Here is a 27,941-nt window from a genome sequence, read left to right on the forward strand (position 1 = left end):
GGTTTGCCTATTCTAAGAGGCTTTCGTCAATGTCAAGTTTCGCGAGCATGCCTTTTCTGGCTTCGGCTTTGTCGGAGACCTTTTCCACATCGGACAAGTCGATCAGCACCGCATACAACGTGTCGTCGCCCATGATACGGTAGATACCGACGTGACGCCAGCGCACGTCTTTGTGTCGGTAGCCAAGCGAAGCCATGTGTTCAACTGCACGCGCGGCTGCAACCAGAATGGGACGACGTTCCTCATCCTCGCAAAGCCGGACATGATCATCCTGAGGTATGGCATGTAAATGGCATCATTAACGCTGTGGGTCGCAAGGAAAGGATTTGCATTTAGCGTGTTTTTGTGGCGGGATCCCCAGATCTCGCGCCAAAGCGCCGCCTCTCCTGTTGCGGACAATGACGATGTGACGCGCGGATTGCGCACCTTCAGGACACAGACACCGTGGTTCAGTTTGGTGTACGGGCTCGCAAGCCATGCATGGCCGTCACGTCCGCGACCGAGGTCAACAAAGCAGTAAACGTTGGTCGGCTTTGGGCCTCCAAAAATGTACCCAGATCGAACGACCTTGTTGGAGAAGGTGTTGAAGTCCAACTGAACGCGGCCATGCGTTCTGGTCTGTGTAAGCTGGTTGTTACTGTAGAGTAGGCACGAGGAGCTTTCACCGAAATGAGGGTGGAAGCGCAGTTGCGACAGGTGATAGGCCTTGAAAATGACGTTCTGCAACACGTTGACGAGGTCGGGATCGTTCCACTTGAACACGCGCGTGCGGATGAGGCGGCGCGTCGCTTCGCCTTGTTGAAACACCTTCGCTGAAGTTGTTGCTGGTTTGTACACGTCGCCAAACGTGGGAACATCTTTGAGCGATGGCCACTGCGCGTCTGTCGTGGCGGTTGCTCGTCTCTCGAGTTCAAGAATGATCTTCTTGAACTCGCCGACGTCCGAAACAGTCGCGCACTCGGTCGTGCAGGAGGGAGTGTCTTGAAGGTGTTGTTCCATGTCGTCGGCGAGCCAGTAAACTGCCCACTCGTGGTACGTCGTGAGGATGCCAAAGTACGGCACCATGCCCAAGTCCTTGTGAAACGAGCGCAGGTAGTCGTACAGCTGGCCTTGCAGGTGCCCGAGGGTTGTATTGTGCTTGACAGCATCCGGATCGGGGTTGTTGTCCGGCACTTCGCGGGGCTCCAAATCCCCACCTTTGTAGACATACATGCCTTTGACCCGGTGGGTCGTCGGGCACTTGACTTCAACCACGAGTAGCGGCTGTCCGTTCATGGTTGTGATGACAAAATTCGGTCGGATGGCAGGTGCCGAAGCGGCAGTCGCAGGGGCAGGAGACCCTGTCGTGCGCTTGCTTGCCCTTCTTTTGGCTCGTAACAGATGGAGCAGGCGACGAAGAGGCGGATGAAGGATCAGCAGATGCCGGTTGCCTGCCTTTCCCTGCGCGAACGGCAGCAGCGTCCGACGGAGCAGCGTCTGATGTAGCAGCGGATGAAGGAGTATCAGATGAGGCAGCGTCGTCAGCTGTTGTTGTCGAAGGATGAGGCCATTCTGCCCGCATTTTGATAGGTAAAACAAGACTCAAATTGATGGTTTTCAGAGTCGAGTGCACGTCAAGATGCACAGATGCCTCAGAGTTCGCATGGCCACACTCTGCAAATGTCGGCCGCTCGGCAAGGTTGAGCTCAAAGCACCCAAATGGTTCGGCGGCCTGCTCACACGTGGCTGGTTTATGGTCCTTGCTTGCATGTGGATGCATTAACTTGGCCGCAATCATTGGTTGGAGTGACTCGGCCAGGCGGGCTTTAAGGTGGGCTGTAACGGAGGGAGAAGCGGCAAATCAACAGGTTAGTTTTTGGACTTCTCAGCTGTTTTTGGCGCCTTTTTTTCTTCTTCTTTTTTTTTTCTTTTTTTGTTAAAAAAAATGTCTTGGCCAAGCGCGAGTTCGTACCTTCAACCTCCTTGCGGTAGGTTTTGACGGGTCTCTGAATGGAATCGAGACAAAACTGGGCTGACATCGGGGTCAGGGTGGGAAACATGGTCAACGCGTAGTCGATATAGTCGTTCACCACTCCAACCGCGGTGTAAAGCGGCTTGACCTTCTCGACGACGCCCTCGACATCTGTCTTCACCTCCTTGAGTGAGAGGTTGGCCACAGCTTTAGCCAGCTCATCGTACTTGCGCATGACATCCGCAGGGTCGAGCGGCGGAGGCGCAGGCTTGGCAGGGCGCAGTGCAAGCGAGAAAGACTCGAAGCGTTTCAAGAAGTCGTCCTCCTCGGAGGCAGCAGACGAGTCAGACGGAGATAAGCCAGCCGCTGCAGCTGCGGGGTGTGCCGAGTTGGAACTGGAGGCCATCTGAAGGGAGAAGAGGGAAAATGAGAAAAAAAAAACGAAGAACAAAACGAGAAAACAAAAAATGCGAAACAACACCGATTGAAACAAGCTCGAAACGAAACTGCATAAATTCTTGGAGATGAACGCAAGCAGCATGGTAGAAAATCAAAGTTGTTGATGCGCCTCCTGGTGAGAAAGAAAGAGCGCAAGGAATCCTGCCCTCATTTCCGCAGTGACGTACCGAATGACACGCACAAATCAAAGAAGGTAAGAAAGCTCCTCAGACCCGGCATGAAACGAGAATAGTGTAATTTAAGGGATAGATCTACAGTACAGACATCGCTGTCATTTATCCTGCCGGTCGCCGCTCCCACCTAGGGCGGGACGGAATGCCCGCCCCCCTTCTCGCTGTTTTTGATTTTTCAGAATCGATGACTCAGGTTTTTTTGTTCTGCGGTTCGGCCATTTTGTTTGGAGAGGCTTGTCGGCCGATGCAGCTCATGAAGGTCGACAAAAGCACGGCCTCAGCCCCTGTGTTGCTGATAACCTTGCTGCTGTACGTGCGTGGTATCGAGGGCGGGATCCAAAGATTTGATAATCGAAATGGGACTTTAAATACCGGTGCTGGTTGCCGCCCAAATCCGCGCTCTTGCCTTTGCCGTCGCCCTGCGCTCCCTCAAACACGCAAGCTGGGACGTGAGGATTTATAGAGCGGATTTGTTGCCAGGTGTCGGGCGCAGCGCAGGTTTGACGGATGTACAAAAACAAAACAAAACCAACAAGAACCCGCAAAAACAACGGACCAGTTCGACCGAACCCCCCTCTTCTGAAACCGCCGGGATCGGACGATACCTCAAGAATTTTTGGTAGGAACAAGCCACAACGTGGTTGCAGAGCTGGAATCAGCGGCACAGTGGGTGCATGGACGTGACGACCAGCCGTGCGAACAATGCAATGTTCAATGGCATGGCGCACCTTGGAAACAGCCGAGCACAAAAGAACGCGAACAAAAAAAAAATAATAATAATAAAAAATAAAATAAAATCGTGTGAAACGCAGAGAAGCAAACGATGGCACTGCGCTGTGGTGACACAGACAAGCAAATGTCGCTTGAAAGGAAATAAGCTTGCCATTGAAATCGCGGTTTTGTTTGCGAACTGGGTGGGATGGCATTTTTTGTGGGAAACGAACCGCGTCTTCAAAGAACCCGCTGCTGTCAGATCTTTGAGTTCTTTTTGCAAACAAAAGCCAAACAAAACAAAAAAAACAAAAACCGCAAACCCACCACAGTCGACAACCAACACTCAACGCACGCAAGCAGAGCAGGGGAGCGGGGGAGGGGGGGGGAAAAGGGTTGATGTCAAGAAGGCTCGACATCTGGAAGCGCCCCTTTCGTTCGTTCGTTCGTTCTGCTCTGCTTTTGTTTTATTATTATTATTTCGATTGCGCCTCAGTCTTATTTCATTTTCGATTACCGTTCGTTTGCATTTTCGTGCTGGACGTACAAAAGAAACCAGTCATCCATTCACACCTTCTTATTATTTTTAGTCTGCCTCTATCGCACATCGCCGTTCGGTCACTTCCCTCTCGTCTTCCGTCGCGGTCTTCCCTTCAAGTGTCTCTTGCTGTTTGCATTTCAAACTCAAGAAGTCTCTCTCTCTCTCTCTCTCTTTCTCTCTCTCTCTCTCACTCACTGGGCTTTGTCCGACCTCAACGCAACAGACGTTAACGAAACAAATCCCGCCCTTTTTTTTTTTTTTTTCATTTCAAAAAGATCAAAATCCCTTTTTTTTTTTGAAATCTTTTTGGCAGAACCTACTTTTTTTTTTCTTTTTTTTTTTTTTCTTTCGGTCATTTTCCTTCTCAACAATGAGCGTCCTGACACAGTCTCGCGAGCAGCAGCTCGTCGATTTTGCGGCCACCATGGTCGAGCAACAGCAGCAGCAGCAGCATCTTCAGCGACCGTCCGCAGCAGCAGGAGCAGCATCACTGCTCGATTCGGCACAGCAGCGACGGGAGCGGCGATTCAGTGGCGCATGTGCCCCTCCCTCGTCGTCGCTGGCGACCTCGCAAGCACAGCAGCGCGCCATCCTCATGCGGCTGGGCGTCTTTCTCAGCGAATTCCGCTTTGAGCTGCGGCGGCGCCCGTCGTCCATGCTCCTCGGCAAGGTCAACGAACCGCAGGTGATTGAAGAACCGCTGACCGTGCCCCGCGACCTTGTCGGTGAGTCTTTTTGCTGTCTCCTACTGCGCTTGCCATCTCCCCAACCCTCACCCCCCACCACCACCACCACCACCATCCTCTCTCTCCCTCTGTGTTTGGGTGTCCTTCTCTCGCTCTGTCCCCTGCTGCTGCTGTTCCTTTTTTTTTTCTTTCCTTGGTGAATTTTCCACGAGGTTTACATTCTCGCTGACAAAGAAGCGGGTTTTTTTATTTGTATTGTCTGTTGGATCACCAAACCAACAATACCTGAATCTCTTGTTGAATGGAGTGTATTTAGCAAGTGTTGGTGCCTGTGTGTGTGTAGTTCCAGGACGAGACGCATGATGGGGACACACGAGAAAAAGCCATGAGGTGAAACAGCGCTGAGAATGCAATCATGCGAACATCCGTCCTTCGCTGTCTCTCTTGTCGCGTCTCTCTCTCTCCCTCCCTCTCTCCCTCCAAGTCCACCCCCACCTCCACCTCCTCTTCCTCCTTTGACGCTGATGCTGCTCCTGCTTTCTTTCAGCTCAACGATCTCGCACGATTTTTCATTTTATGGAGGTTTTTTTTATTGTTTTTATTTCCTATGACTTTGATTTGATTCCATCAGGAGCATCATCGGCCAGATTTTCCTTTCGTGGAACGACCGATATTTTTCCTTTTTGGCTTTTTGGCTTTTGGGCTATTTGGCTATTTGGCTTTTTGTGCACTTTTCGACAATATCTCGTTTGTGCTGAGTTTTCAAAGTGCTTTTCTGTGTGGGGTTTGGTATTGCGATGGAGGGAGGAAAGCGACGGGGAAACAAAGAAAAAAAAAAAAAAACAGCGGCGAAAAATCCCGAATCAAAAATAAACAAAAAAAAAAAAGCGCGGGAAAGTTGATCAAGATTGCAAAAACTATGTATCAGCAATCAACAATCGACCGTGTTGGGTTATCGGCAAAAACACGGTGATTGATGAACAACAGACGTGGTTGGTTGCTGTTTGTTGTTTGTTGTTTGTTGAACAATGATGAGGGGAGAAGTTGAGCAACGTCCGAGAGTCACGTTCGTGTTCAACAAGTGCGAGACAAATAGGGCTTGGCTTGCGAAACATTGAGAGGAGCGGTAGTCGAAAAAAAAAAAGTGAAAAAAGGTGAAAAAAAAGTGAAATTCGCAATAACAAAAACAAACACACACAAACAAAAACAAACACAAAATTCTTTGTTTGACAATCAAAACAAAACAACGGCAAAAAAACAAAAAAAAAAAAAAAAAAAAAAAACGTGCTGATTTCGAATCTTACAACAACAATCAAGATCATGGAGCAAATCAACTCACACCAACATGCTCTTTCGCTTTTGTGTTGTTGTAGGCCCCGTGTCGGACATTGTCGCAAGCTTTATCGACGCTGGAAACGCGACCGCATTGATGCACAAACGCGCCGCAGAAGAATCAGAACAACACCAAGACGAGCAGCCATCCGAGCAAGCGCAGCTGCTGGAGTCACCACCGAGCAGCCCACCACTCGTCGCATCGGACTCTGAAGACGAGGCAATCCCAGAGCTGTCGGTCTTTATTCGCGGTGTTTTGCGGCGGTCGAACGTCTCGTTCGCCTCCGTGCTCGTGGCCATCATTTACATGTTCCGAATCCAAGGCGATGCAGCTGTCGGGCGGACATCGACCACCGCGGCCGCACGGCGAGCAGCCAACATGACCAAGTCTGGGCTGGCGCGTGGAGGCCCGCAGCCGTTTGCGCGCTCGGCCTTCTTCCAGCACCCACACGAGCTCTTCATGGCCGCGCTCATCACCGCCGAAAAGTACCTGTACGATGTCGGCACGGTTGGCCTCGACTATGACCTGCGATACTGGTCGCACGCGACCAAGTTCTACACTGTCGGCGAGCTGGGCGACTTTGAGATGGCCATTCTTGCAGAGCTTGACTACTCGTGCACAGTGGCAGACAGCGAGTTCGAGTCCTCGCTCAACTTCCTCAAGCGCTTTGTCGAGAGCCCGCAGACAGCGTCGGCCTTCATGTTGACGCCGCCGACCACTCCGCCCAACGTGTCGCCATGCCGCTCTCCCAATGTCTCGGACTAGACAAGAACAATTCGTTCTTTTCGCCTGTGTGTACTGTACCTGCCGCTTCTTCGATTTTCCCGCTTCATGGTTTTTTGATTGTTTTATTGGGGTTTTTTTTTTCCTTTCCTTGTACTTGTACTCTTATTCGCTAATTATCCCCCCCCCCCTGTGCGTTTTCCAAGCCAGTTGTGAAATACATTGATTTTACTCATTCCTTGTCTTAGTTTTGAGATTCACTCTTTTTTTTTTTTTTTTTTTTTTTCTTTTTTTTTCTTCTTTTTTTTTTTTCGTTTCACACCATGGTGCGTCGAACGGCCACTGCAGCCCAGCTGTCGGACGAAGACGCTGCCGACCGCAAGAAACCCGCGCTCGCATCCGCATCTGCTGCTGCTGCTGCTCCTCCTGCACCAGGTTTGTCTCTCAACATGCATATTGAAAATCCCAACAATGCGATTCGATTTTTTGTTTTTGGTTTTTTTTTTTTTTTTTTTTCCTTTGTTTTGCTTGCAACAATTGCAGAATTTGGAATTGATTTTTATTATTTTTTTTTTTTACAATTGCTTTTTTTGGGCTTTGATCTGCGTTTTGACAGCAACGAAGCGCGGTGGACGCAAGCCTGCGAAGGCGACTGCAGCGGACAGCGAGAGCGACGACGAGGAAGCGACGACAGCGACAACGAGCGCGGTGTCGCGAGGCCGCAAGCGCAAGGCAGAGTCGGACAACGATCACACCTCTGACTCTGCTGCTACCGCTGCTCAATCTGCTGCTGCTGCTGCTGCTCAATCTGCTGCTGCTGCTGCTGCTGCTGTCGCGTCTCCGTCGGGCAGGCCGAGGAGGGCTGCTGCGTCGCACCCGAGCAAGCTGGCGCGCGCGTCGGAATCCACCGAGGATGACGAATCTCGCAGCGACGACAATCATGATGACGATGACGAGCATGGCAGTCGCGCATCCAAGGCTGCAGGACGCGGCAAGTCGACTGCCGCCGGGCGAGGTCGCGGCCGTGGTCGAGGCCGTGCTGCTGCTACTGCTTCATCTGTTGGTCGAAAGTCAGCCCGAAAGCAGCAAGATTCGGACGCGTCTGCAGACGAACAGGATGATGGTGATGATGATGCCGACGATGGCAATGACGACGACGACGACGACAACAACGACGGACGTGGTCGCGCGGTTGGCAGAGGAGGAGGTCGCGGTCGAGGCGCGACTGGTCGTGGACGTGCTGTTGGTGGCAAGGGTGCCAAACCCGCCGCCGCCACAGCCACTGCCACTGGACGTGGAAAAAAGGCCAAGCAAGCGGCTGGATTGAACGCTCGCTTGGCCGAATTTGAAACCAAGCCCGCGCTCGATTTGACAAGGCCGCCAAAGCTCCAGGCCGCGATCGCCGGCGCCTCGAACGCTGCCAGCTTTACGACCATCCCGCACGATCGCATGTCGTACGACACGTCGTGCTGCGCACTCTGCACGGCGCGGGAGACCATCCGCATCGCCGAGCTTGGCGCGCACGACTTGCTCAAGCAGATGCTGGACGATGTGGCGAACGTCCCGTCGCCCGAGACCCAGCAGAGCGCGGACGTGCTGCGCGATGCCGTCGTCACTGCAGTGCTGCGCAACGACCTCGTCGCGCTCAAGATGCTCATCCAAGACATCAAAACCCACCCCAAGCCCAACCGGTACCGCTACTATGGCGGCGGCAGCGACAAGACCGGGCGCGTCACGGTTGAGCCGGACAAGCTCTTTTCGCAGCACGACACGGGTGGGCAGTCCGAGATGAGCAACTACCATGGGCGCGCGGTGGGCGCGGCTCGCGGCAACAAGCAGGGCAACAACGCCTTTGCAATGTGGAGCAGCAGCGACCCTGTCAACCAGCAGTCGTCCTACTGCGCGCACATCTTCTTCCGGACCATCCTGCGCTCGCCCCACACGACGCCCGAGATTATTGACCTTGTCTCGCTCGAAATGAAGGACTTTACCAACTACTGCGGCAACTTTGGCATTTACGAGGCCTGCGAGGCAGGCAACCATCGCGTTGCCGCGCACATTATCGAGGGGCTCATGGACGTCAAGAGCGTGCCTGGCGCCTTCCGCGACGGTGGCTGGGGCTTCAACCACCTCCACCTCGAGGCGCTCAAGCTGGACGGCACCAGAGACTTCACCTCGTACCGCCAGCAGCAAATCCAAAAGAAGCCGGCGTGGAACAACCAAATCACGCCCATCCACCTCGCGACGCTCAATCCGTACTCCACCAAGTACTTTGAGACGCTGTACACGGAGGCTGGGCACCTGCGCAACGCCGAGGACCGCAACACGCGCGGGCCCATCTTTTTTGCGGCCGTTTCCTCGTCGCCGGCCGCGCTCAAGTACATCCTGGCCAACCACGTCAACCCGACTGCCATGGACCGCTTTGGCCTGCGCCCGCTCGAGCTTGCCGCCAAAGCCGGTGCGTCGCACAACATTCCCATCCTGATTGCGGCCATGAATGCGACGCCCGGCGCCACGCGCTTTGACGGCACGTACCTGACCAAGAACAAGCAGTCCGCAATGCACTTTGCCGTGTACAGCAACCTGGACACCCTGAAGGCGCTTGTGGCTGGCGGCGCCCAGGTCGACGTGGCTGATCGCGACAAGCAAACGCCACTGTCGTACGCTGCCCGGCTCGGCCGGCTCGACATGGTCGAGTTTCTTCTCCAGCAGAAGGCCGCTGTCGACACCGAGGACAAGTGGAAGCGCACCCCGCTCGTGCATGCGCTCAAGAATGGCCACGCAGCCATCGTCCAAGTGCTGCTGCGCCACGGCGCGGATCCGACCGCGCTGGACACGTCCGACAACACGCCATTGTCGTATGCGGCGGCGTACGGCTTTATCGACTGCGTGCGCTTGCTGGTCGAGTGGGTTGGGGTGGATGTCAACACGCCGAACGCGTGGAAGACAACGCCCCTCGGCATTGCGGGCCTCAAAGGGCACACAAAGATTGTCGACTACCTCCTGCAGCGCGACGGCGTCGACGTCAACGCCAAGGACAGCTCTGGCCAGACAATGCTCCACCACACGTTCGACACCAAGACGGACGCGTCGCTTCGCCAAATCAAGTTCCTCATCAGTCGCAACGCCGATGTCACCGCCGTCGACTCGAACGGCAACTCTGCGCTGCACCTCCTCGCTGCGAGCGAGCCGAACGCCAACGATGCCGACACGGCTTCCGCGCTGCTCGACGCCGGTGCGGACATCAACCTGGCCAACCTGGCTGGCGCCACGCCCTTGATTTCTGCGCTGTCTCGTGGCAACACTGCGCTGGCCGTGCGTCTGATTGAGCGCGGCTGCGCTCTGACGGGTCGCGATGCCACCGACGGCAACATTCTCCACTCCCTGGTCGACCAGGCCGTCACGAGCGACATTGCATTGATCTGGCATGCGCTTGCCCAGCGACCCGCCAGCCAGCTGCTCGCGGTGGCCAACGACACGGATGGGTTTGGTCTGACGCCGCTGATGCGCTTCTTGAAGGTGGCCAATCTCAGTGCCGAAGCGCTCGCAGACTATGTTGCCAAAGAGCAGGCCACTCGTGACGCTGCCGAGAAGGCAAAGCTGCAGGCCGAGCAGCACGAGGACGAGGACGGCGGTGAGCCAGATGAGCCGTCAACATTGTCAACGTCAACGTCGGCGGCGGCTGCTGGTGGTGTTGTTGGAGCGACTGCTGCTGCTGGTGAAGATGAGGACGCGACGGATGCAGATTCCTCGACAGAAAACGAAGACGAAGTTGGCGCCAAAAAGGGCGACAGCTTGGCCAACTCCAATAACAACAACAACGCCAAATCCAACAACAACAACAACAAGGCAAAGGACGAAACGCCTGCTGCTGTCGCTCCCATCGTCTCGCCCACCGCCCTCGACGCCACCAAGGCTTGTGCGTTTATTGAGAGCTTCCTCCAGGTGGTCCAGTGCAGCTTGGACGCGCATGTGCATCGCCTGTCCAAGGACGATCGCGCCATGCATCGCCAGGCGACCAAGGCCCAGATCGAAGTCAGCCACCCCAACCAATACCAGCGGGCCCAGGCTCTTGCTGCACTCCGCGCGGCGGGCAAGGTTGCTCACAGCGACGACGAGTATTTCGAGGAGAGCGACGACGAACTCGAAAAGGACGACGCTCAGGGCGATGAAGTGGTGCCCGACACGCGCAAGCTGGTCGCCAGCCTGCAGCCAAACACCGGGCGATACAACTGGCAGCAACAGCTGCAAAACTCTTCGTCCGAGGACGAGTCTGATTCCGACTCGGACGCGCAGGAAATGGATTCGGACGACGAGTATTCCGGGACGGTTGGCCGCTTTAAAGTGCGACGGGTCGTGTCGTCGTCGTCGTCGTCGTCGTCGTCGTCGTCGAGCGCGACCGGCAGCAAAAATGGCACTGACGCGTCGTCCGCCGCCGTGGCATCGCAGGCAGTTTCGCGCTCGCTGGTGGCCAAGGAGCGGCGCAAGCAGCCGGATTGCGGCAAGACTGCCCTGCACTTTGCCTGCGCCTCCCGTCACAATGCCCCGTTGGTCGAGCTTCTCCTCAAGCATGCGAGCGCGGCCACCGTCAATCGCAGTGATGCGTTTGGTCGCACGCCTCTGGCGTTGGCCGCAAACGCAGGGTCGGCAGCGTCCGTGAAGGCGCTTTTGAGCGCGCGCCATCCTGAGACAGGCAAGCGGTTGTGTCTGTTGGACACGCAAGAGCTCGTCAGCGAACTGACTCCCCTGATTCGCGCCATTCGTCGTGCGGGCATCAGCACGGACACGGTCCAGCTGCTGCTCGAGGCTGGCGCCAATCCAAACCTGACCGACCGCAAAGGTCGCACGCCGCTCATTCACACCGTCACAGAGTGCAAAAAGGATGTCAATCTGGGCTTTAGAATGCAGCGGCTGCTCTTGGGTGCCGGCGCGGACTTGAACGCCGTGGATCGGTTTGGCCGCACGGCGTTGCACATTGCCTTTGTCGATGTTCGGCTCCGCAAAAATCTGTTTGCCGATCCGAACGCAAGGCAGGACAATGCTAACGATCAGCAGCAGCAGCAGCAGCAAAACTTCGCGAGGTTTGGCTTTGGAAACAATGACGACGACAACGAAAACAACAGGAAGGACGTTGCTGTGAAATCGAACGATCCCATCGAGCTCGTTTCCGATTTCTGCACTGCTTCCTCGCTGGCGGTTGGCATTGCCGATGTCTTTGGACGCACGCCCTTGCACCTCGCTGCGCATAGCGGCGCCATCATCTCGACAATGTACCTGCTGCAGCGCGGGGCACGCGTCGACGCGGAGGACGCGGACGGCAACACTCCGCTGCAGATGGCTCTGATCAACCGTCAGAGCAACTATGCCGTCACGTTGATTACCAAAGGCGCTGACATTCATCATTCGCTGTACCTGCCCGGCAAGCATCCCCAGTCGTCCTTCAAGTGGGTGGTGTCGTGCGGCTTTATGGGTCTGGCGTACCTCATGATGGACCAAGGCGTGGATGTGCTCACCGCTGTCGGCGACGCCCTCACGTCCACCAAGTTCCCACTCGTGGTGACCTTGCTCAGCAAGTCTGCACCCAAGGCGTGTCTTGGGCTGGATGCGCACAAGCGCAACCTCTTCCACATTCTCGGCATGTTCTGGTCGCGCGACGAGGACGAAGAGCGCAAGTTTGCGCAGCACTTTGTCGACCAGATTGCAGAAGACCTGCTGGCGCGCGGAGTCAGTCCAGTTGCGCGCGATGACAAGGGCAACACGCCGCTGTTTTATGCCTGCCAGTTCCACCACTATGGCTTGGTCAAGTGGCTGCTGACGCGAGGAGGCGCCAAAGCCGATGACACTAATGCCATGGGACACACGCCGCTCACGCTGGCCATCCACTCCAGCAAGCATCGCGCGGCTGCCCAGGCGCGCAAGCTGCTCAAGGAGGCCACCACCGCGACCACTGGCGCTTCCTCCAAGGCGAAGGCGGCCGCGGCGGCCTCTACAGCGCTGCCCGCCCGAGCTGATGAGACTGTTGCCGACGTGGACGACGAGGCCGACCGTCTGCATGACGCCTACACGGATCCAAACGCGGTCGATGTGAACATTGCTCGGTCGGCGAATCGTCGCCAGCAGTGGGGCCAGCCGCCTCCCGCCCCTGTTGTCAAGGCGGTCGTTGAAGAGAACTCGCCAATGTTTTTGACCGTCGCATCGCTGCTGCACGATGGCCACGCTGCTGTCAACTTCACCTCGCCCGATCGGGATCACGTCCCGGTGGTGCGTGCGGTGATGCGGCGTAGTCTGCCCCTGCTGCGCGTTCTTCTCGCCCGGCCTGGCACCAATCCCGCCTTGGCCGAGTCTCGATTTGGCACGACTGCCCTGATGGGTGCCGCATTCACCAACTCGCTCGAGGCTGCTCTGCTGCTGCTTGAGGGTGGAGCAGCGACGGCGACGGCGGTGGCGGCGGCGGCGACGGCGTCATCGTCATCATCGTCAGGTGTCGTCGGCTCCTCCACCAGCGCTGCTGCTGCTGCTGTGATTGCAATGGACACAACGACGACAACGACGACGAGCGACTCGGCCAGCTCGACTGCAGCTCTGTTGGCCGCGAGCAAGCTGGCAGTCGCCGCCATCAACGCCCAGGATCGCAAGGGCCGCACTGTCGTCCACCACACCGTCCAATCACGTCCGTTTGCAACGTTCGAGAATGGCGACCTGCTCGCGCTGCTGGCCAAGCACGGTGCCAATCTGAACGCGGCAGACGCGGACGGCAACACGCCTGCGCATCTGGCCAAGTTGCAAGCGTCGGGCACCATGTCCGCCAAGCTGGCGGCGCTCGGAGGCACCGCTCCTGCCCTGGCACGTGGAGTGAGTGCGGCGGAATCGCAAGAGCAGGCCCGTCGCCAAAAGATTGCCAGCGAGGAGGCGCGCTTGCTTCCCGCACCGGTGGACTTGGAGGCCGACGCCACCAAGGCGCGCGACGAGATTCTGGGCGCCATTGCCAAGCGTCGCGAGCAACGCCGTGCCGAGACGCGCAAGAAGCTCGCCCGGCTGAAGGCGCGCAAGATGAAGCTGGGCAGCAACGGCGGCAACAATGGCGGCGGCGCGGTGCCCATGGCCACGAGCGATACCGAGGAGGACGATGTGGAGGAAGAGGGCGACGACGACGGCGGCGCCAAGACGGATGACGAAAGCGAGGACAAGCCCAAACCAGCCAAGGTGGACGCTGTCAGTGGTTTCCGTGCTACTGGACAGGTGTTGACTGACGCTGCTGGCTCGTCGTACGATGTGACGCTCAACAAGACCAACATTACGTACGGAAGCTATGGGCAAAACGACTTTTACCGCATGCAAGTCATCCACAACCGCGCCCAGAACGCGTACATTTTGTGGACGCGCTGGGGTCGCATTGGCGAAACGGGCCAGTTCCAGCGCTCTCCCCACCCGGATCGAGACTCTGCTGTTGCCGAGTTTTGCAAGGTTTTCAAGAGCAAAACGGGCAATGCATGGGACCAACGCAGCGAGTTTGAGCGCAAGTCTGGCAAGTACAATATGGTTGTGACAGCCGCGGCCTCGAACAAGTACAAGGACGTCCTGACCCCGCTCAACCTGACCCATCCCGAAACCCCCGCCTCGACCCTCGACGCGCGCGTTCAGCACCTGCTGACTCTGTTCTGCGACGTCGAAGCCCTTCAGAGCACGCTCAAGAATGCCAACGCGCGTCTCACTCTGGGCAACCTGAGCGCCGAGACGTTGAAGGCTGGTTTTGACATTTTGAGCAAGGTTTGGCATGTCGAACTTGCTTTCTTTTTTTGTTTTCTTGCTTGTTTGTAAATTTGGTTTTCTTGTTTGACTCGATTCGCTTTTTGTTTTCTTTCTTGTTTCTTCCTTTGGTTGTTTTGTCTAGGTTGCGGAGATTGTCGCCAAGATTGAAGACACTCAGGCCTCAACTGCCAACATTTCTGAAGCCACAAAGGCTCGCAAGGCACTCGAGTCGGAAGTGACAGACCTGAGCAATGAGGTATGGTGGTTGCACAACAAGGGGGGCTGTTGCCTTGCCTTTGTCTGGTGGCGCACGACTGACTTTGTCCTGGCTGGTCTTGTGCTTTTTTTGCACTCCAAGTTCTACGCGACCATTCCGCATGCGACTTCGCACTCTTTGGTCAGCTTGAACACTGCGGCAAACATCAACACCAAGTACCAGATGTTGTCCTGCTTGGCCGATTTGCACTTTGCGACAAAGGTCTTGTCCGCAACGCACTTGCGCGTCCGCGAAATCCACCCGCTCGATTACGTTTACCGCTCGATTGGCGCGTCCATTCTGCCCGTCGAAAGGAGCACGGCCGAGTTTGCCACGATTGAGGGCTATGCGCGGGCCACGTCCCAAGGCGCCTTCAAAGGCCTGGACTTTGTCGATCTCTTCCGCATTTCACGCAAGGGCGAGAGCGAGCGGTTTACCTCTGCCTCCCTGGGTCTCCGCAAGAAAAATAACATGCTGCTTTGGCACGGCTCGTCGATTGCCAACTTTATGGTAAGGAGGGATGGGTTTTGTTTTTAGGGAGTTTTTTTTTGTTTGTTTGTTTTTGTTGTTGTTGTTGTTGTTGTTGTTGTTGTTGTTGTTGTTGTTGTTGTTGTTGTTGTTGTTGTTGTTGTTGTTGTTGTTGTTGTTGTTGTTGTTGTTGTTGTTGTTGTTGTTGTTGTTGTTGTTGTTGTTGTTGTTGTTGTTGTTGTTTTTTGCAAAGGAAGAAGGCTCCTCTAAAGGAAGAAGGCTCCTCTAAAGGAAGAAGGCTCCTCGGAAGTCATTGGCTCACTTTCTGAGTGACTCTGATTCTGTTCCACCCTCGACAGGGAATCTTGTCTCAAGGCCTGCTCGTCACGCCTTCCCACGTGCCGCTGACGGGCGCCATGTTTGGCGCAGGCGTTTACACGGCTGACATGTTCATCAAGAGTCTCGGGTATTCGCACATTGGTACTGGAAACAAGGAGACGGCACAGTACGCGTGCCTGCTGCTCTGCAACGTTGCGCTCGGCGAGCCGTATGAGTGCAAGCAAGCCAACGACATGAGCAAAGCCCAGCCAAACACGAACAGCACAAAGGGTCTGGGCTATTACGGGCCAAACGCAAAGCAGAGTCTCGTTACAGCTCAGGTCAGGATTCTTGTTTCTTTTTTTTCTTCTTTTTCTTGGTGACGGTTGGCTGGGTTTATGAAGCACGAGTGGTTGTTTTCAACCTTTTCTGTTTTCTGTGCTTACCTTGGTTGTATTGGTTTTTTGCAGGATGGAGTGACGATTCCCACTGGCAAAGTCGAGCAACTCATCCCAGGCGAGCAGAACTACTACGACCAGAAGCTGTCGCAGTGGGTCAACCTTCTGAATTACAACGAGTACATTGGTAAGCGATCGTTTTTTTACGTTTTGTGTTTTGTCTGTTTCGGCTGACTTTGCGGTCGTGGCTCACCAACCGTTTTTTTTTGTTTTGTTTCTTTTGGTATTTCTGTGTAGTCTACGATCTTTCCCAGATTCAGATCAAATACGTGGTGCTTGTGAAGCAGAAGAGCTAAACGCGCGATCATTTGGGTTGCTTTTTGACTTGTTGTTGTCGTTTTCGGGGTTTTTTTTTCTTGCACTGCTGGATTGTTTTGTCTTGTGTTGCTTTGTGTGTGTATGTGGGGGTTGTTCTTGGTTTGCTTTGCTGTTTGTCTCAATGTAAAGTCTCTCTGCGCATTCGCTTGGATGCCCTGGATGGCTCTCGTTTCTCTTTCTCTCGCTCCTTCTACTGTGTCGTGCTTTGTCAGAAACGCTCAAACAATAGATGCAGTGTATTCAAAAAAAGTAGCAGCCACAATTCAACAAGAACGACAACAACAAATGGTTCATCAAAAATCAGTTCAACGACAAAAGTTCATCAAAAATCAGTTGTTTTACAGCAACAAGGCATTGTTGGTATCGTGAAGAGTGCCCCAGACAAGCGGATAACGCTCGGCCAGTCGCTGCCGCAAAATCTCAGCATGCTCCTGGTCGCGAGTCTCGACCACACAGCGCACTTGGACACTGAAAACGTCGGATTCAAGCCACGCCCGCTCGTGGAAGATATCCTTGATGCTGACACCAAGCTCGGTGAGAAGCGCTGCCAACTTGGCAATGCCGCCGGGGCGGTCTGAAACGACCACCATGAATCGGCACAGGCGTCCGTCCGCTGCAAGACCGCGCTCGATGCAGCGGCCGAGCACTGTCGTGTCAATGTTGCCACCACAAAGTGGGACAACCACCCGCTTGCCGCGGAGCTCGGGCATCAGTCCTTGCAGACACGCCGCCAGACCTGCCGCGCCGCCGCCCTCCACGACGACCTTTTCAAGCTCGACGAGGCGCAAAATAGCCAAGGCAATATACTTTTCGCTAACAGTGACCACCTTGTCGACGCGGTTGCGCGCGCAGTGGAAGGCGTTCGCGCCCACGCACGGCACGGCTAGACCGTCGGCGAGTGTGCTGCCAATCTCGATCGGCACGGGTTTCCCGGCCTTCAAAGCGGCAGTGTACGACGCAGCGCGCTCGGGTTCGACGCCCTAAATAAAAAAATGAATAGACGGGGGTGGTGGATTTTTGGCGTTTGGGGGGGGACGTCGTTGAAGTGAGCAACTCATGCCCCTCATGCAATCCTCAATTCCCCTCCCCCTCACACACCACCAGAGTCCGAGGCAGCAAGCGCAACAACACTCACAATAACCATCACTTCAGGTCGGATTGTCTTGATGGCCAGCGCGACGCCAGCAATGAGGCCAGCACCGCCAATCGGAACGACGACAGCGTCAATGTTCTCCATCTCGTTGAGAATCTCCACACCCATCGTCCCTTGCCCAGCAATGATGTGGGGGTGGTCGTAGCCGTTCACGTAGGTGAGGTTGTGGGCCTTGGCGATCTGCATTGCCACGTCCTTGGACTCGCCAATGTGCTCGCCCTTGATGATGACTGTGGCGCCAAAGTTCTTGCACTTGGCGACCTTCATGAGCGGTGCGTGAATCGGCATGACGACCGTGACTGGGATTTTCAAGTCGTTGCCGTGGTACGCCAGCGCGAGTGCGTGATTCCCTGCGACACACGACAACCAAGTCAAGTCAGTCAGACTGAGTGCTCCAAATCAAACTATTTTTAAAAAAAATCCACATTGGTGGTGCCAATACAACTCCTTATGTTGCGCATCTGCATCCGGGAGAGAGACACGTACCTGCGGAAGCAGCAATGACTCCATTCCGTCGCTGTTCAGCGGAGAGCAACTTGAGTGCGTTTCGAGCGCCGCGCTCCTTGAAGCTGTGCACGACGATTCGTTCCATTCATCCAGCAATCCAAAAAGTGAATCAAAATCGCAAACCAAAGTGAGTTTTGTTTTGTTTGTTTGTTGTGAGGCGAGACCCCCAGGGGTTCATTGTGATACTGTGAGTGTGAGGAGAAGGGGAGCGCTTCAGTTTCAGTTCAAGCACACGGCTTCTTCTCCTTCTCGCTGTCCTGCTTTCATATTCGCAGTCTCTCCCAACTTGTGAAATGCAAGATGATTATTGAGCCAAAAGCGTGCCAAAGTGTGCCAAAGTGTGAGTGTGTCGGCGTCGCACACGTTGTACAAAACCAAGATTGAAGCGCCTGTTGTATGTATGGGGTTATCGTTGGTTTTTTTTTTTTTTTTTTGGTTTTTTTTTTTTTTTTTTTGTATGGGATTTCCATTACGTTTTGTTGTTCGCTTCGCTGTTGCTCGTTCTCCGTTGTCGCCTGCGTTGCTTGCTGATCGTCGTTCGTTTACCTTCCTGTCTGGAGCAGAAAGTCCTTCTTGAACCAGATCTCCATGCCAGTCATTGCGACCATGCCGTCGTGTGACTTGTCGAGCGCCGTCCGCGGGATTTTGTCACGGATGCGAAACGCCGCCGTGCTCACGTCCTCAAACGCGACGTGCTCGACCTGCTGCTGCCACTGCTGTTGCTCTTGGACCTGCTGCTGCTGCTGCTGCTGCTGCTGCAAGCCGTGGTCAGATCCAGCGGCGGCCGCTGATGCCGATGAGGATGAATCGTCAGACATTTTGGTTTGAATTGTATGATAACAAATAAAAAAAATAATAATAATAAAAAATAAAAATAAAGGAGAACTGATCTTGTTTTCTCAGCTGTCAAAGTAAACAGTAACTCAGAAAAGGGGCAACATAGGATTTTTAGTCGTTTTGAAGGAAAAAAAAACCCGCCGGAGGTGGATACGCGAAGCGCGCAACGCAGGGACGGAACCGAATGTTTCTGCTTGCAAAAGCTCTCCTGACAGTCTCAGACAACCCAAAATGGAATTGCTCGGACATTTCGCTTCGTGCTACAGTATGTTTGTGTTTTTTTTTTTAATTGCTCGAATTGTTCTCAGAATACAAGGCTCAGTCTTGCATTTTGTCACTTGAAAACATCATCCTCGCCTTCCCGACATGTCCGCCGGGCCCAGCAAGCGCACTCGTCGCCAGCCTGGCGCGGTGGACGCAGTCGTTGTCGACGCCCACGATCGAGCGCTGGTGCATTGGCACAACGCCATCCGCGCAAGACAGCTGCCGCTCAGCAAGATTGGACTCGTACACTTTGATTCACGTAAACATCCACGAACGGGTTTTTCTGAGATTTTGGGTGCTGGTGTTTTTTTTTCTTTTTGCTTCGTGACCCATCTTGCACCCACTTCACCTTCTTTGAAAAACTGACAGATCCAGACCTCGGAATTCCGGATCATCTCCAAGCTGCCACCGTGTTCAAGCCAGACGAGTTGTACCAGCAGATCGACATTGCTGAATTCATCTTGCCGGCAGTCTTTGCTGGTCACGTCTCGGTTTGTTTAATGCTGTGTGAAGCTGAGGAGTGGCAATGGATGTCTTGAACACCATCTGGAACGAGCTGACTTTTTTGTGTTGTCGGCTACCATCACAACAACAGCACATGCTGTGGATTCGTCCGCCTTGGGCAAGGCAGATCGCAGATGGCAAATATACAATTACCGTTGGCCGCGAGCTGATATCTGGACTTGTCAAAGTGCATTGTGGCGAACAGCTGCTTCCTTACTTTGTGGACGACGGAGCAGCTGTCGAGCGGCTTGAGGCACTCGATGGCCCCTCCTGCAAGACGCTGGCTCTGTGTGTTGCTGCGCTGCCGCTGGTGCCAGCTCAGCATGCATTTCTGTCCGACGCGTCCGTATCGACGTGGATTTTGGACATTGACCTCGACTACTTTTCCACCACCAACCCTTGGCTGCAGGAATTGGCATTTCGGAGACCAGCATCGCTCAATGGGGATTTGCGAGTTCTCTCCAGCGTGTTTCTGAACGCAGTGTGGCATGCAGATTTAATCTCTGAGGCGGCTCTCCCACCCGGAGTCGATTCTGCCATCTGCGTCGCAATATCGGAAACGCCATTGGTCGATAGTGAATCCATCCGTTCGACTGCAGCCTACTTTGACTACCGACGGAAATTGGCGTCGCTATTGCAGCTGTTGTGTAGGCTGCCCTCAAGATCAAACAGTGTCGCAGGACAGACGCCGCCAGACAGCGAGGTCTCGTGGCTGACATTCCACGACAATCAAGACAGATTTGTCGCAGCTGGTAGTGAGCTTCTCGGGTCGTATCTGCACCAAACCCATGGTCCTGGTGTATTGCTGGTGTATTGCGGTCGTTTCACGAGCTGTTGCAAAACGTGCACCAGCAGCACCAACAGCAACAAATGGAGCAACAGAAACTCGAGACGGTTCACAAGGACCGTTGGCCCTCCTTCTCAGTTGACGACCTCGTCCAAACGGGACTGTTGCTCGTGCACCCGCATGTTTGCATGCAGCAAACGGCACTGTCGCAGGCGGTTTCTCAAGTTACGCACATGTTGGCGGCTGCACGGTCAAACGGGATGCAACTCCCGGCTTTCATCACGATCGCCACTTCCACGACCGACGGGCACACGCCTGCCAGTCAGGCATCAGAAATTGAGCAACTCGTTCGTCGTGGCATAACTGCGGGGCTACCCGGTGTGGCATTGTCCTGGATCAACGACACTTTGTAGTTTTGGCGTCCTTGTCGCACAGGTTGTTATTTTGTCGATTGTCGATGATGTTTGGTTTTTTCTTTTCCTGTTATTATTATTATTATTACGTGTCAGATTACTTGTCAAATTCACTCAAACTCACTCCTCTTTCACATAGTCGTCGTCGCCATGATGGATTCGAGCGTGATGGCTGAATCCGCGTCTGCTGCTGTGCTGATGGCTGCGTCTGAGGCTGCAGTCGGCAGTGGCAGCGGCTTCACCAACGCCTTCCCGGGCGTCACCACCAAGCAGTACCCTCGTCTTGCACGCCGCGAGACAAGCGAGTCGCGCTACTGGAAGCGCTTCAAGGCGAGTGTCTTTGGGCTTACAATGCAAAAAAATCCACATGGCGGCAGAGCGAGGTCATCCAGCTCTCCAGTCAGAACTCGCCCCAGCCATGGCCCATCATCATCCTCGTCATCGGCGTCATGATGCTTCAGATGAGTCATGGAGTGTGGGGAGAGGGAGCGCGTGAGAGAGAGAGAGCGGGCAACACGAACAATGGACTCGAGTGTGCTGGCTTCATACACTCCCATATCCACACACATACACATGCACATGGCCATTCGGTTTTTGCTGATCCAGAGCTCGGTCGACACAACCACACATTGAGCGTACTAGCAAAGAAAGGAGACGAAAAAGTGCTCCAAAGTGATCATGTCCCTCAACTTCTGTCCCTCTGCATCAACCACTCCGCCTTCCCCCTCGACTCATCATCGGCAAGCTAAAACCCATTCCACTAACATTTGACATTGGCTTGTTTCTGTTTTTGGTTTTGCTCTTTGTCAATACAGTTCCCAGTGGTCGTCAAAGAGTACTCGGCCGTCTCGCACATTCACTTTTCGCCCACTGCGCCGTGGGATTTCGCAGTGACGAGCTCCACTCGCGTATGTACTGTACTCTGAGATGCAGTGGCCATGCCCCCTCCCTCAGCTCACTTGACTGCCATTGTGTAGATCCAAATTTACAGCAAGAAATCCAACACGGTCAAGAAGACACTGTCCCGGTTCAAAGACGTTGCATACTGCGGCACGTTCCGTCGTGATGGCAAGCTCCTTGTGGCCGGCGATGAGTCTGGCCTGGTTCAGGTAAATGCCTCGTTTTTTTCGAGTCTTTAACGAAAGGATTTTTTTTTTGTTTGTTTTGTGTTGTGTTGTTTTGTTTTTTTCTTTTTTGTTTGTTTTGTCGCTCACAAGAAACCTCGTCGTTTGTTTCCAGCTCTTGGACCCGAACAGCCGATCTGTCCTGCGCACATTCGCTGGACACCAACGGGCCGTCCATGTCACTCGATTTGCCACCGACGACAACCAAATCATGTCTGCCGGCGACGATGCTGTTGTGCGCTGCTGGGACATTCCGGCCGAGCGACAGGTGCTCGCCCTGACTGGTCACACGGATTACATTCGCGCTGGTGTTGTGAGCCCAGTGGCGTCGGATGTGTGGTTGACTGGTAATTGCACCGTTGACTTTGTTGGCTTTGGATGTTTGTTTTGTTTGGTTGGCTTTGGATGTTTGTTTTGTTTGGTTGGTTGGTTGGTTGGTTGGTTGGTTGGTTGGTTGGTTGGTTGGTTGGTTGGTTGGTTGGTTGGTTGGTTGGTTGTTTGTTGGATGTTTTGCTTACCCGAGGGTTTGTTCGTGTGGCTGCTTTTGGATTGACACCAATCTGCATTGTCCCAATTGCTCTGTAGGAGGATATGACCATATGGTCAAGCTCTGGGACACTCGTGCTGGCTCATGCACCATGTCAATGAACCACGGAGCGCCGGTCGAGCAAATCCTGTTCTTCCCTGGCGGTGGTCTTGCCCTGTCCGCTGGGTCCAACCAGATCAAAGTGTGGGATGTTCTCGCAGGCGGTCGTCTTCTCCAGACCTTCTCCAATCACCAAAAGACAATCACCAGCATGTGCCTGGACTCGCAGGGCAAGCGCCTGCTCACTGCTTCGCTCGATCAGCACGTCAAAATCCACGATGTTACCGACTACAGCGTGACGCACAGCATCAAGTACACTGCGCCCATTTTGAGCATGTCTCTGTCGGTAGGTGATGGCTTTGGCTTGGCGGTGGTGTTTTGGTCTTTGTGGCTTTGTTTGCTCTATCTGGTTTTCGTCTCACCTTCTGTAAACGTCCCTCTCTATTCATGAACGTAGCCTGACGACACACATCTGGTTGTTGGTATGGCCAATGGTCTTCTCTCAATTCGCCATCGAGCGGTCAAGACCGCTGAAGTGGTCCGCCAGCTCAAGAGCGAGCGCGCCGTTCGGGGTGGCACGTATCGTTATTTTGTTCGCGGCAAGACTCATCAGCCTTCTCAGGTTTGTTTTCTTCCGCGAGTTGATTGTCCTACTTTTACTTTTCTTGCTGTTGCTGCCGTTTTCTGACTCAATCTCAACCTTTACAGGATGATTTCAAAGTCGAGGTGCGCCGCAAGCGACGACTAAAGCCGTTTGAGGTGTTTTTGAAAAAGTTCCAGTACCAAAACGCCCTGGACGCAGTGCTGAATGTAACCAGATTTGCGCTTGCTTGCGGTAGTCGTCGTCGTTTTTTCGTTCGTGTTCGCCCATTTGCTCACGGCTCTATTCCACCACTCTTGCCCATCATCAGACTGGTCAGCGCCCAATCATTGTCATCTCTCTATTGGAAGAACTTGTCCACCGCGACGGCTTGCGAATCGCGCTGGCCGGGCGTGACGAGATCACCCTGGAGCCCCTGATTGTTTTCCTGATCAAGAATATTGCCAATCCGCGCTATTCATCTCTATTGATTGATTTGAGCAACATGCTTTTTGGTATGTCGCTGAGACCGTCATTTTGGGGTTTTTTGTTGTATTGGGGTTTTTTTTTTTTTTTCGTTTTTTCGCTGGCGTGGCTTTCTCGAGTATTGACTCCTGCTTGCTTTCGAACAGACATTTATACTCCCGCACTCGGTCAGTCGATCGTGATCGATGAGCTCTTTGTCAAGCTTCAACGCGTCATTGCCACCGAGATTGCCTTCCAAAAGCAACTTTACCAATTGATTGGCTCGCTGGACATGATTCTTTCTTCCTCGCAATCATGAAGCGGATGAAGTTGTCCTGTCCCATTCATTTGGGGGATTTGTCACACTAATATGAATCGAAATAGAAAAAATACTGCAGAAATCAAAAATAACAATGGATGTGGGTGGTTTTTTTTTTTTTTTGTTTGTTTGTTTGAGGGGTCTTTGACAACACCAACAATGAATGAATAAAGACAACAAAACAAAATCCACCAAAGACTAGAACTCCAAGCAAGGAAAACAAAAAAACTCAAAGTTAACCCAGCAGCAGCTTATCGCCTGCTGCGAGCCTTGCGATCTCTTCGCTTGGCAGAGCGCACCTCCTTTTTCATACGGCCGTCGACCATCTTGTACGGGCCCTTCATGCCGCGAGGCTTGGACGAACCATCCTTGCGCGCCACAATGTACTTGACGTCGACCTTCTTTTGGCGAGAGCTGGACTTCATGAGCTTGGCAATCTGGCGAGCCTTTTGAGCCTCGGTAAGATCTGGGGCGTCGTTGATGGCCTGCGCCTTCTGCTTGGCCTTGGTGACGTTGCGCTCGAGACGCATGCGCTTGCGCGCCTTGGCCTCGGCCACCTTCTTGATGGGGGTGGCGTTCAGATCGCGCAAGCGTTGGCGGTACTCGCGCACCATCTGCTTGGTGATTGGCAGTGTTGGCTGAATGTGCTGCACCTCATCCTCGGCAAACCAAGAGGGCATTTCGAGTTTGTCGGCAAAGGCGTAGCGGTGGTACGAGGCATCGACCAGGTCGCGCTTCTTGGCGCGCGAGAGCATCAGGGTACCGAGAGCCAGACCTTCGGGGGTGAGGGACTGCTTCTTGAGCCGCAGGCTGCGCTCCTTGGGCGTCTCGCCTTCGGGCGCGTCATCGTCATCGTCCGAGTCGTGGCGAGCCACATTTTCAGCGGGAACAATTTCAAAGCCATCCGCACTGACAGAGTTGATCGGAGCAGGTCGACCATTCTTACTGTTGCGTTGTTGTTGTTGCTGCTGCTTCTGGTTCTTTTGTGGCTGCGCAGCTGCGGCTTGCTTGCCTTGCTTGGCGTGCTTGGAGCTGCTGGCCTTGGGCTCGTCATCTTCCTCTTCGTCTTCTTCATCATCATCATCATCGTCGTCATCGTCATCTTCATCGCTGGCGTCGGAATCTGCTGCAGCAGCCTTGCCAGAAGCACGCTTGGCCATGAGCTTGAGTCGTTTGATTTCGAGGTCGTCGTCGTCGTCGTCGGCGCCATTGTCAGCGAACAGCTTGTCGCTAAACCAGAGCTTGGCCTTCTTGGACGAGGTCAGGGAATTTTCCTCCAGATTGGCCAACAGCGGGTTCTCGTTGCGAGCAGGCGCTCGGAAGACACCCTTGCGCTTGGGCTCGTCGGCGTCATCGACGGCCATCATGCGTTGCTGCGCGTGCAATTCATCGTCGCTGTCATCCGCGCCGCTCGCATCACTGTCGTCGCCGTCTTCCTCGTCCTCGTCCTCGTCCTCGCTGCCCTCCATGTCATCCGAGTCGTCCGAATCGTCGCCTTCGTCTTCAACGTGGCCCGTGCCGTCGCGGTCGAGCAGGGAAGAGGTCATGTCGGGAACAATCTTTGTCTTGTAGAGCTTCTCCAATTGCTTTTCGCGGCGCTCGTCCTCGTCCAAGCCGGCATACTCGGGATCGTCGGAATCGTCGGCTTCTTCTGTGGCAGCGGTTGCTGGGTCGATAATGGCACCAGTGGCGTCGCGGAGCTTCTTGACGCGCTTGCCCTTGCGGACGCGAGCGACCTTGGAATTCTTCTTTTCCTTGTACGCCTCGTACATTTTGTCGAGGTAGCGGTCCATGGCACGCGAGTAGTGGGATTCGCCAGTTTCGTCGTCCGTGTCGTCGTCCTCGGCGCTGTCAAAGTCATCGTCGTACATGTCCTTGATCGTGACGACCTTTGGTCGCTCCACAACAATATCATGCGATTCCGAGGCGACGTTGAGCAGCTCGGGAGTGTTGAGCGAATTCACGTCCGCTGCCGCCACGCGCTTGAGGGCGTTGGCCGAGTGGATTGTGTTGAGGTCGAACAGCGTGTCGTCGCGCGCAATGTCGTGCACGTCGTCGGGAAGATCCATCTTGAGGTTGAGGCGCTCGCGCATCTTGATGCGCTTCTTGTACGCCTTGCGACGAAGGCGCTTGCGCTCGGCCAGGGCGGCCTTCTCGAGGTCGGACACCTCTGTTTCCATGGCATTCTCGTCGTCAGTGTCTTCCTCGCTGTCTTCGGACGAATCCTCGCTTTCCTCGTCGTCCGAGTTTTCGCTGCCATCGTCGCCGTCATCGTCGTCCGAGCCCTCCATCTCGCTTCGTGCACGCTTGAGGGCGGTCTCCGGACTCTCGTCTGCTGCTGCCAGGGCAGCCTTCTTTTTGCCTCCGCTGAGCTTTTCGAGGGCGTCAGAGTACTCGCGCATCAACAGGCGCCAGCGAAGCAGGTTTTTGACTTCGGACTTGCCGAGAACGCGAATGTCTGCGCAGCACGCCTTGATTTCGTCGGTCGTCTCGCGATGTGTCAAGTAGATGCTGGGCAGCGGGCGCTTTGTGACGGGATCGATGCCGGGAGAATCGTCAAAGACGATGCGCGCGGCCTGGGCCAGAAAGGTGATTGGCTCGTCGCACAGCACAAACGTCTGGGCGGAGAGCTGACGATGGAAGCCAGCGTCACCATCCGGGTAGCCGACGGCCTTGGCCTTCTTGGCAGGCTTGTCGCTCATCAAGTCGACAGGCTTGGCGGGCGCCTCGACCTCGGAAAAGATGTACTTGGGGTCGAACATGCGCGGGTCAATCTTGTCGGGCTTGTTGTAGCCTTGGCAGACGACGAAGATTTCCGCAGACTCGTTACGCGAGGCCTGGGGCTTGGTGGCGTGGACCTTTTTGAAGAATTGCTGAAAGACCCAGACGAGGGCGTTGTAGTCGGCGGATCGGAAGACCTTGGTAATGTACCAGCCGCCTTGGCCGAGATGCTCGCAGGCAATCTTGAGCGACATGAGCACAAGTGCTGCCTGGGTGTAGGCATCCTGTGTCCACGACGTACCGACGTTCGGCGCACCGTCGTGCAGCACGCAATCGACCTTCCACCCTTTCGTCTCCTTGCGAATGGCGGCGCGGCACTTGTCTGTCGTAATGTCCTCCGTCAAGCAGATGACGTTGTGGATGGGTTTGATTTGCACGCGATCGACGCCGATGATGACGCTGGACACTGGCATGTGCTTTGACGCGACTGTACGAGCGAGCGAGTGAGTGGGCGAGAATGAGACAGTTGGTCAGTCAACAAGGCGCGAATAAAGACGGTCGGCATGATTGTTGTGTGTATGTGTGCCTCGTACCTTGCAGCCAGCCACCAGGCGCTGCGCATAGATCGAGCAGGACGCGGGACGTTCCGAGGAAGTTGTACTTGCGATTGAGCTGTCCAAAAGCAATCACAAAAGTGGGTCAAGAACGGGGGGTAAGTTGAGTGACGTTGTTGGATTGTAGAGAGCAGCTGATGTGCATCTCAGTTCATCATCAACAAGGATTGATCGTTGAGCTGAAGCAATGGTTGAGTGGCGTATGAATGAGAGCTGCATTGCGCTGTTGCAGGTTCCAAGACCACACACACACACACACACACACACACACACGCCGTTGATGCAAGATCTCGCTTTGATTTTTTCGTTCGTTGGACTTGCTTCTTGTGCACGACCAGCATGACCACCAGCAGCAGCAGCAGCAGCAGCAGCAGCAATGGAAGGCGACGACCGAGGGAGCAAAAGCGCCACATGGACCAGAACAGCGACCCCTCAATGCCGCCCATTCATTGCGGAGGGACTCTCCGGTGAGCTCTTGCCCACGACGAAGAGCAAAAGGCCCAAGAGAGAACTGGAGGGCTGATTGGGACACTGCGAATGGCACTCGGTGTGAACGGAAGAGCGAAGGGGGAGAAGGGAAGGGGGGAGAAGTCCACATGGCAATGGAACTACCAGCCAACGAAACACTGCCAAGCACACACACAAGCAGACCCCCTCCCATCCCCCAATCGGACAACCGCCGTTGATGCCACAGACTGGATGGACCTGGGTGGCGGGGGAGAATGGAAGGTGAAGATCGGTGGTCGCTTTACCTGAATCAGCTTGAAGGCCGCGCGGGAGCGGTAACCAGCTTCCTTGGCAAGCTTGTAGAACTTGTCGCGGCGGGTCTTGCCCACCTTCTGCTTCTTCGGCATGGATGAAGAGAAGGAGTGAAAGAGAGAGAGAGAAGGAGGGGGAAAAAAAAAAAAAAAAGACTGAGAACG

The 27,941-nt window shown here is 54.5% G+C and overlaps 6 protein-coding genes across 6 annotated transcripts; 3 read left to right on the forward strand and 3 right to left on the reverse strand.

Moving 5' to 3' along the window:
- Positions 1–7: 7 nt before the first annotated feature.
- Positions 8–2,357, reverse strand: CAOG_05369 (hypothetical protein; the record flags this gene model as incomplete). Its single annotated transcript, XM_004347004.1, has 3 exons — positions 8–271; positions 427–1,370; positions 1,952–2,357. The coding sequence occupies 3 exons, from the start codon at positions 2,355–2,357 to the stop codon at positions 8–10; spliced, it is 1,614 nt and encodes a 537-aa protein (XP_004347054.1).
- A 1,443-nt stretch (positions 2,358–3,800) lies between these two features.
- Positions 3,801–6,809, forward strand: CAOG_05370 (hypothetical protein). Its single transcript, XM_004347005.2, has 2 exons — positions 3,801–4,560; positions 5,895–6,809. Exons 1-2 carry the CDS (start codon positions 4,206–4,208, stop codon positions 6,617–6,619), a joined length of 1,080 nt encoding a protein of 359 aa, XP_004347055.1. The 5' UTR covers positions 3,801–4,205; the 3' UTR covers positions 6,620–6,809.
- Positions 6,810–16,368: 9,559 nt separating this feature from the next.
- CAOG_05372 (threonine dehydratase) lies at positions 16,369–18,678 on the reverse strand. Its single transcript, XM_004347007.2, has 4 exons — positions 18,351–18,678; positions 17,784–17,866; positions 17,280–17,647; positions 16,369–17,124 (listed from the first exon to the last, which is right to left on the reverse strand). The coding sequence occupies exons 1-4, from the start codon at positions 18,620–18,622 to the stop codon at positions 16,483–16,485; spliced, it is 1,365 nt and encodes a 454-aa protein (XP_004347057.1). The 5' UTR covers positions 18,623–18,678; the 3' UTR covers positions 16,369–16,482.
- Positions 18,679–18,973: 295 nt separating this feature from the next.
- Positions 18,974–20,729, forward strand: CAOG_05373 (hypothetical protein). The gene is made up of 3 exons (XM_004347008.2): positions 18,974–19,164; positions 19,275–19,396; positions 19,501–20,729. Exons 1-3 carry the CDS (start codon positions 19,008–19,010, stop codon positions 20,557–20,559), a joined length of 1,338 nt encoding a protein of 445 aa, XP_004347058.2. The 5' UTR covers positions 18,974–19,007; the 3' UTR covers positions 20,560–20,729.
- A 3-nt stretch (positions 20,730–20,732) lies between these two features.
- On the forward strand, positions 20,733–23,858 carry CAOG_05374 (U3 small nucleolar RNA-associated protein 15). Its single transcript, XM_004347009.2, has 9 exons — positions 20,733–20,939; positions 21,425–21,517; positions 21,587–21,718; positions 21,849–22,080; positions 22,319–22,665; positions 22,777–22,941; positions 23,028–23,129; positions 23,231–23,414; positions 23,532–23,858. Exons 1-9 carry the CDS (start codon positions 20,760–20,762, stop codon positions 23,681–23,683), a joined length of 1,587 nt encoding a protein of 528 aa, XP_004347059.2. The 5' UTR covers positions 20,733–20,759; the 3' UTR covers positions 23,684–23,858.
- On the reverse strand, positions 23,777–27,927 carry CAOG_05375 (FtsJ cell division protein). Its single transcript, XM_004347010.2, has 3 exons — positions 27,771–27,927; positions 26,998–27,076; positions 23,777–26,891 (listed from the first exon to the last, which is right to left on the reverse strand). Exons 1-3 carry the CDS (start codon positions 27,870–27,872, stop codon positions 23,935–23,937), a joined length of 3,138 nt encoding a protein of 1,045 aa, XP_004347060.1. The 5' UTR covers positions 27,873–27,927; the 3' UTR covers positions 23,777–23,934.
- Between the last annotated feature and the right edge of the window lie 14 nt (positions 27,928–27,941).

Source organism: Capsaspora owczarzaki, assembly GCF_000151315.2.
Source record: "Capsaspora owczarzaki ATCC 30864 unplaced genomic scaffold supercont2.8, whole genome shotgun sequence".
Taxonomy (NCBI): domain Eukaryota; class Filasterea; order Ministeriida; family Capsasporidae; genus Capsaspora; species Capsaspora owczarzaki.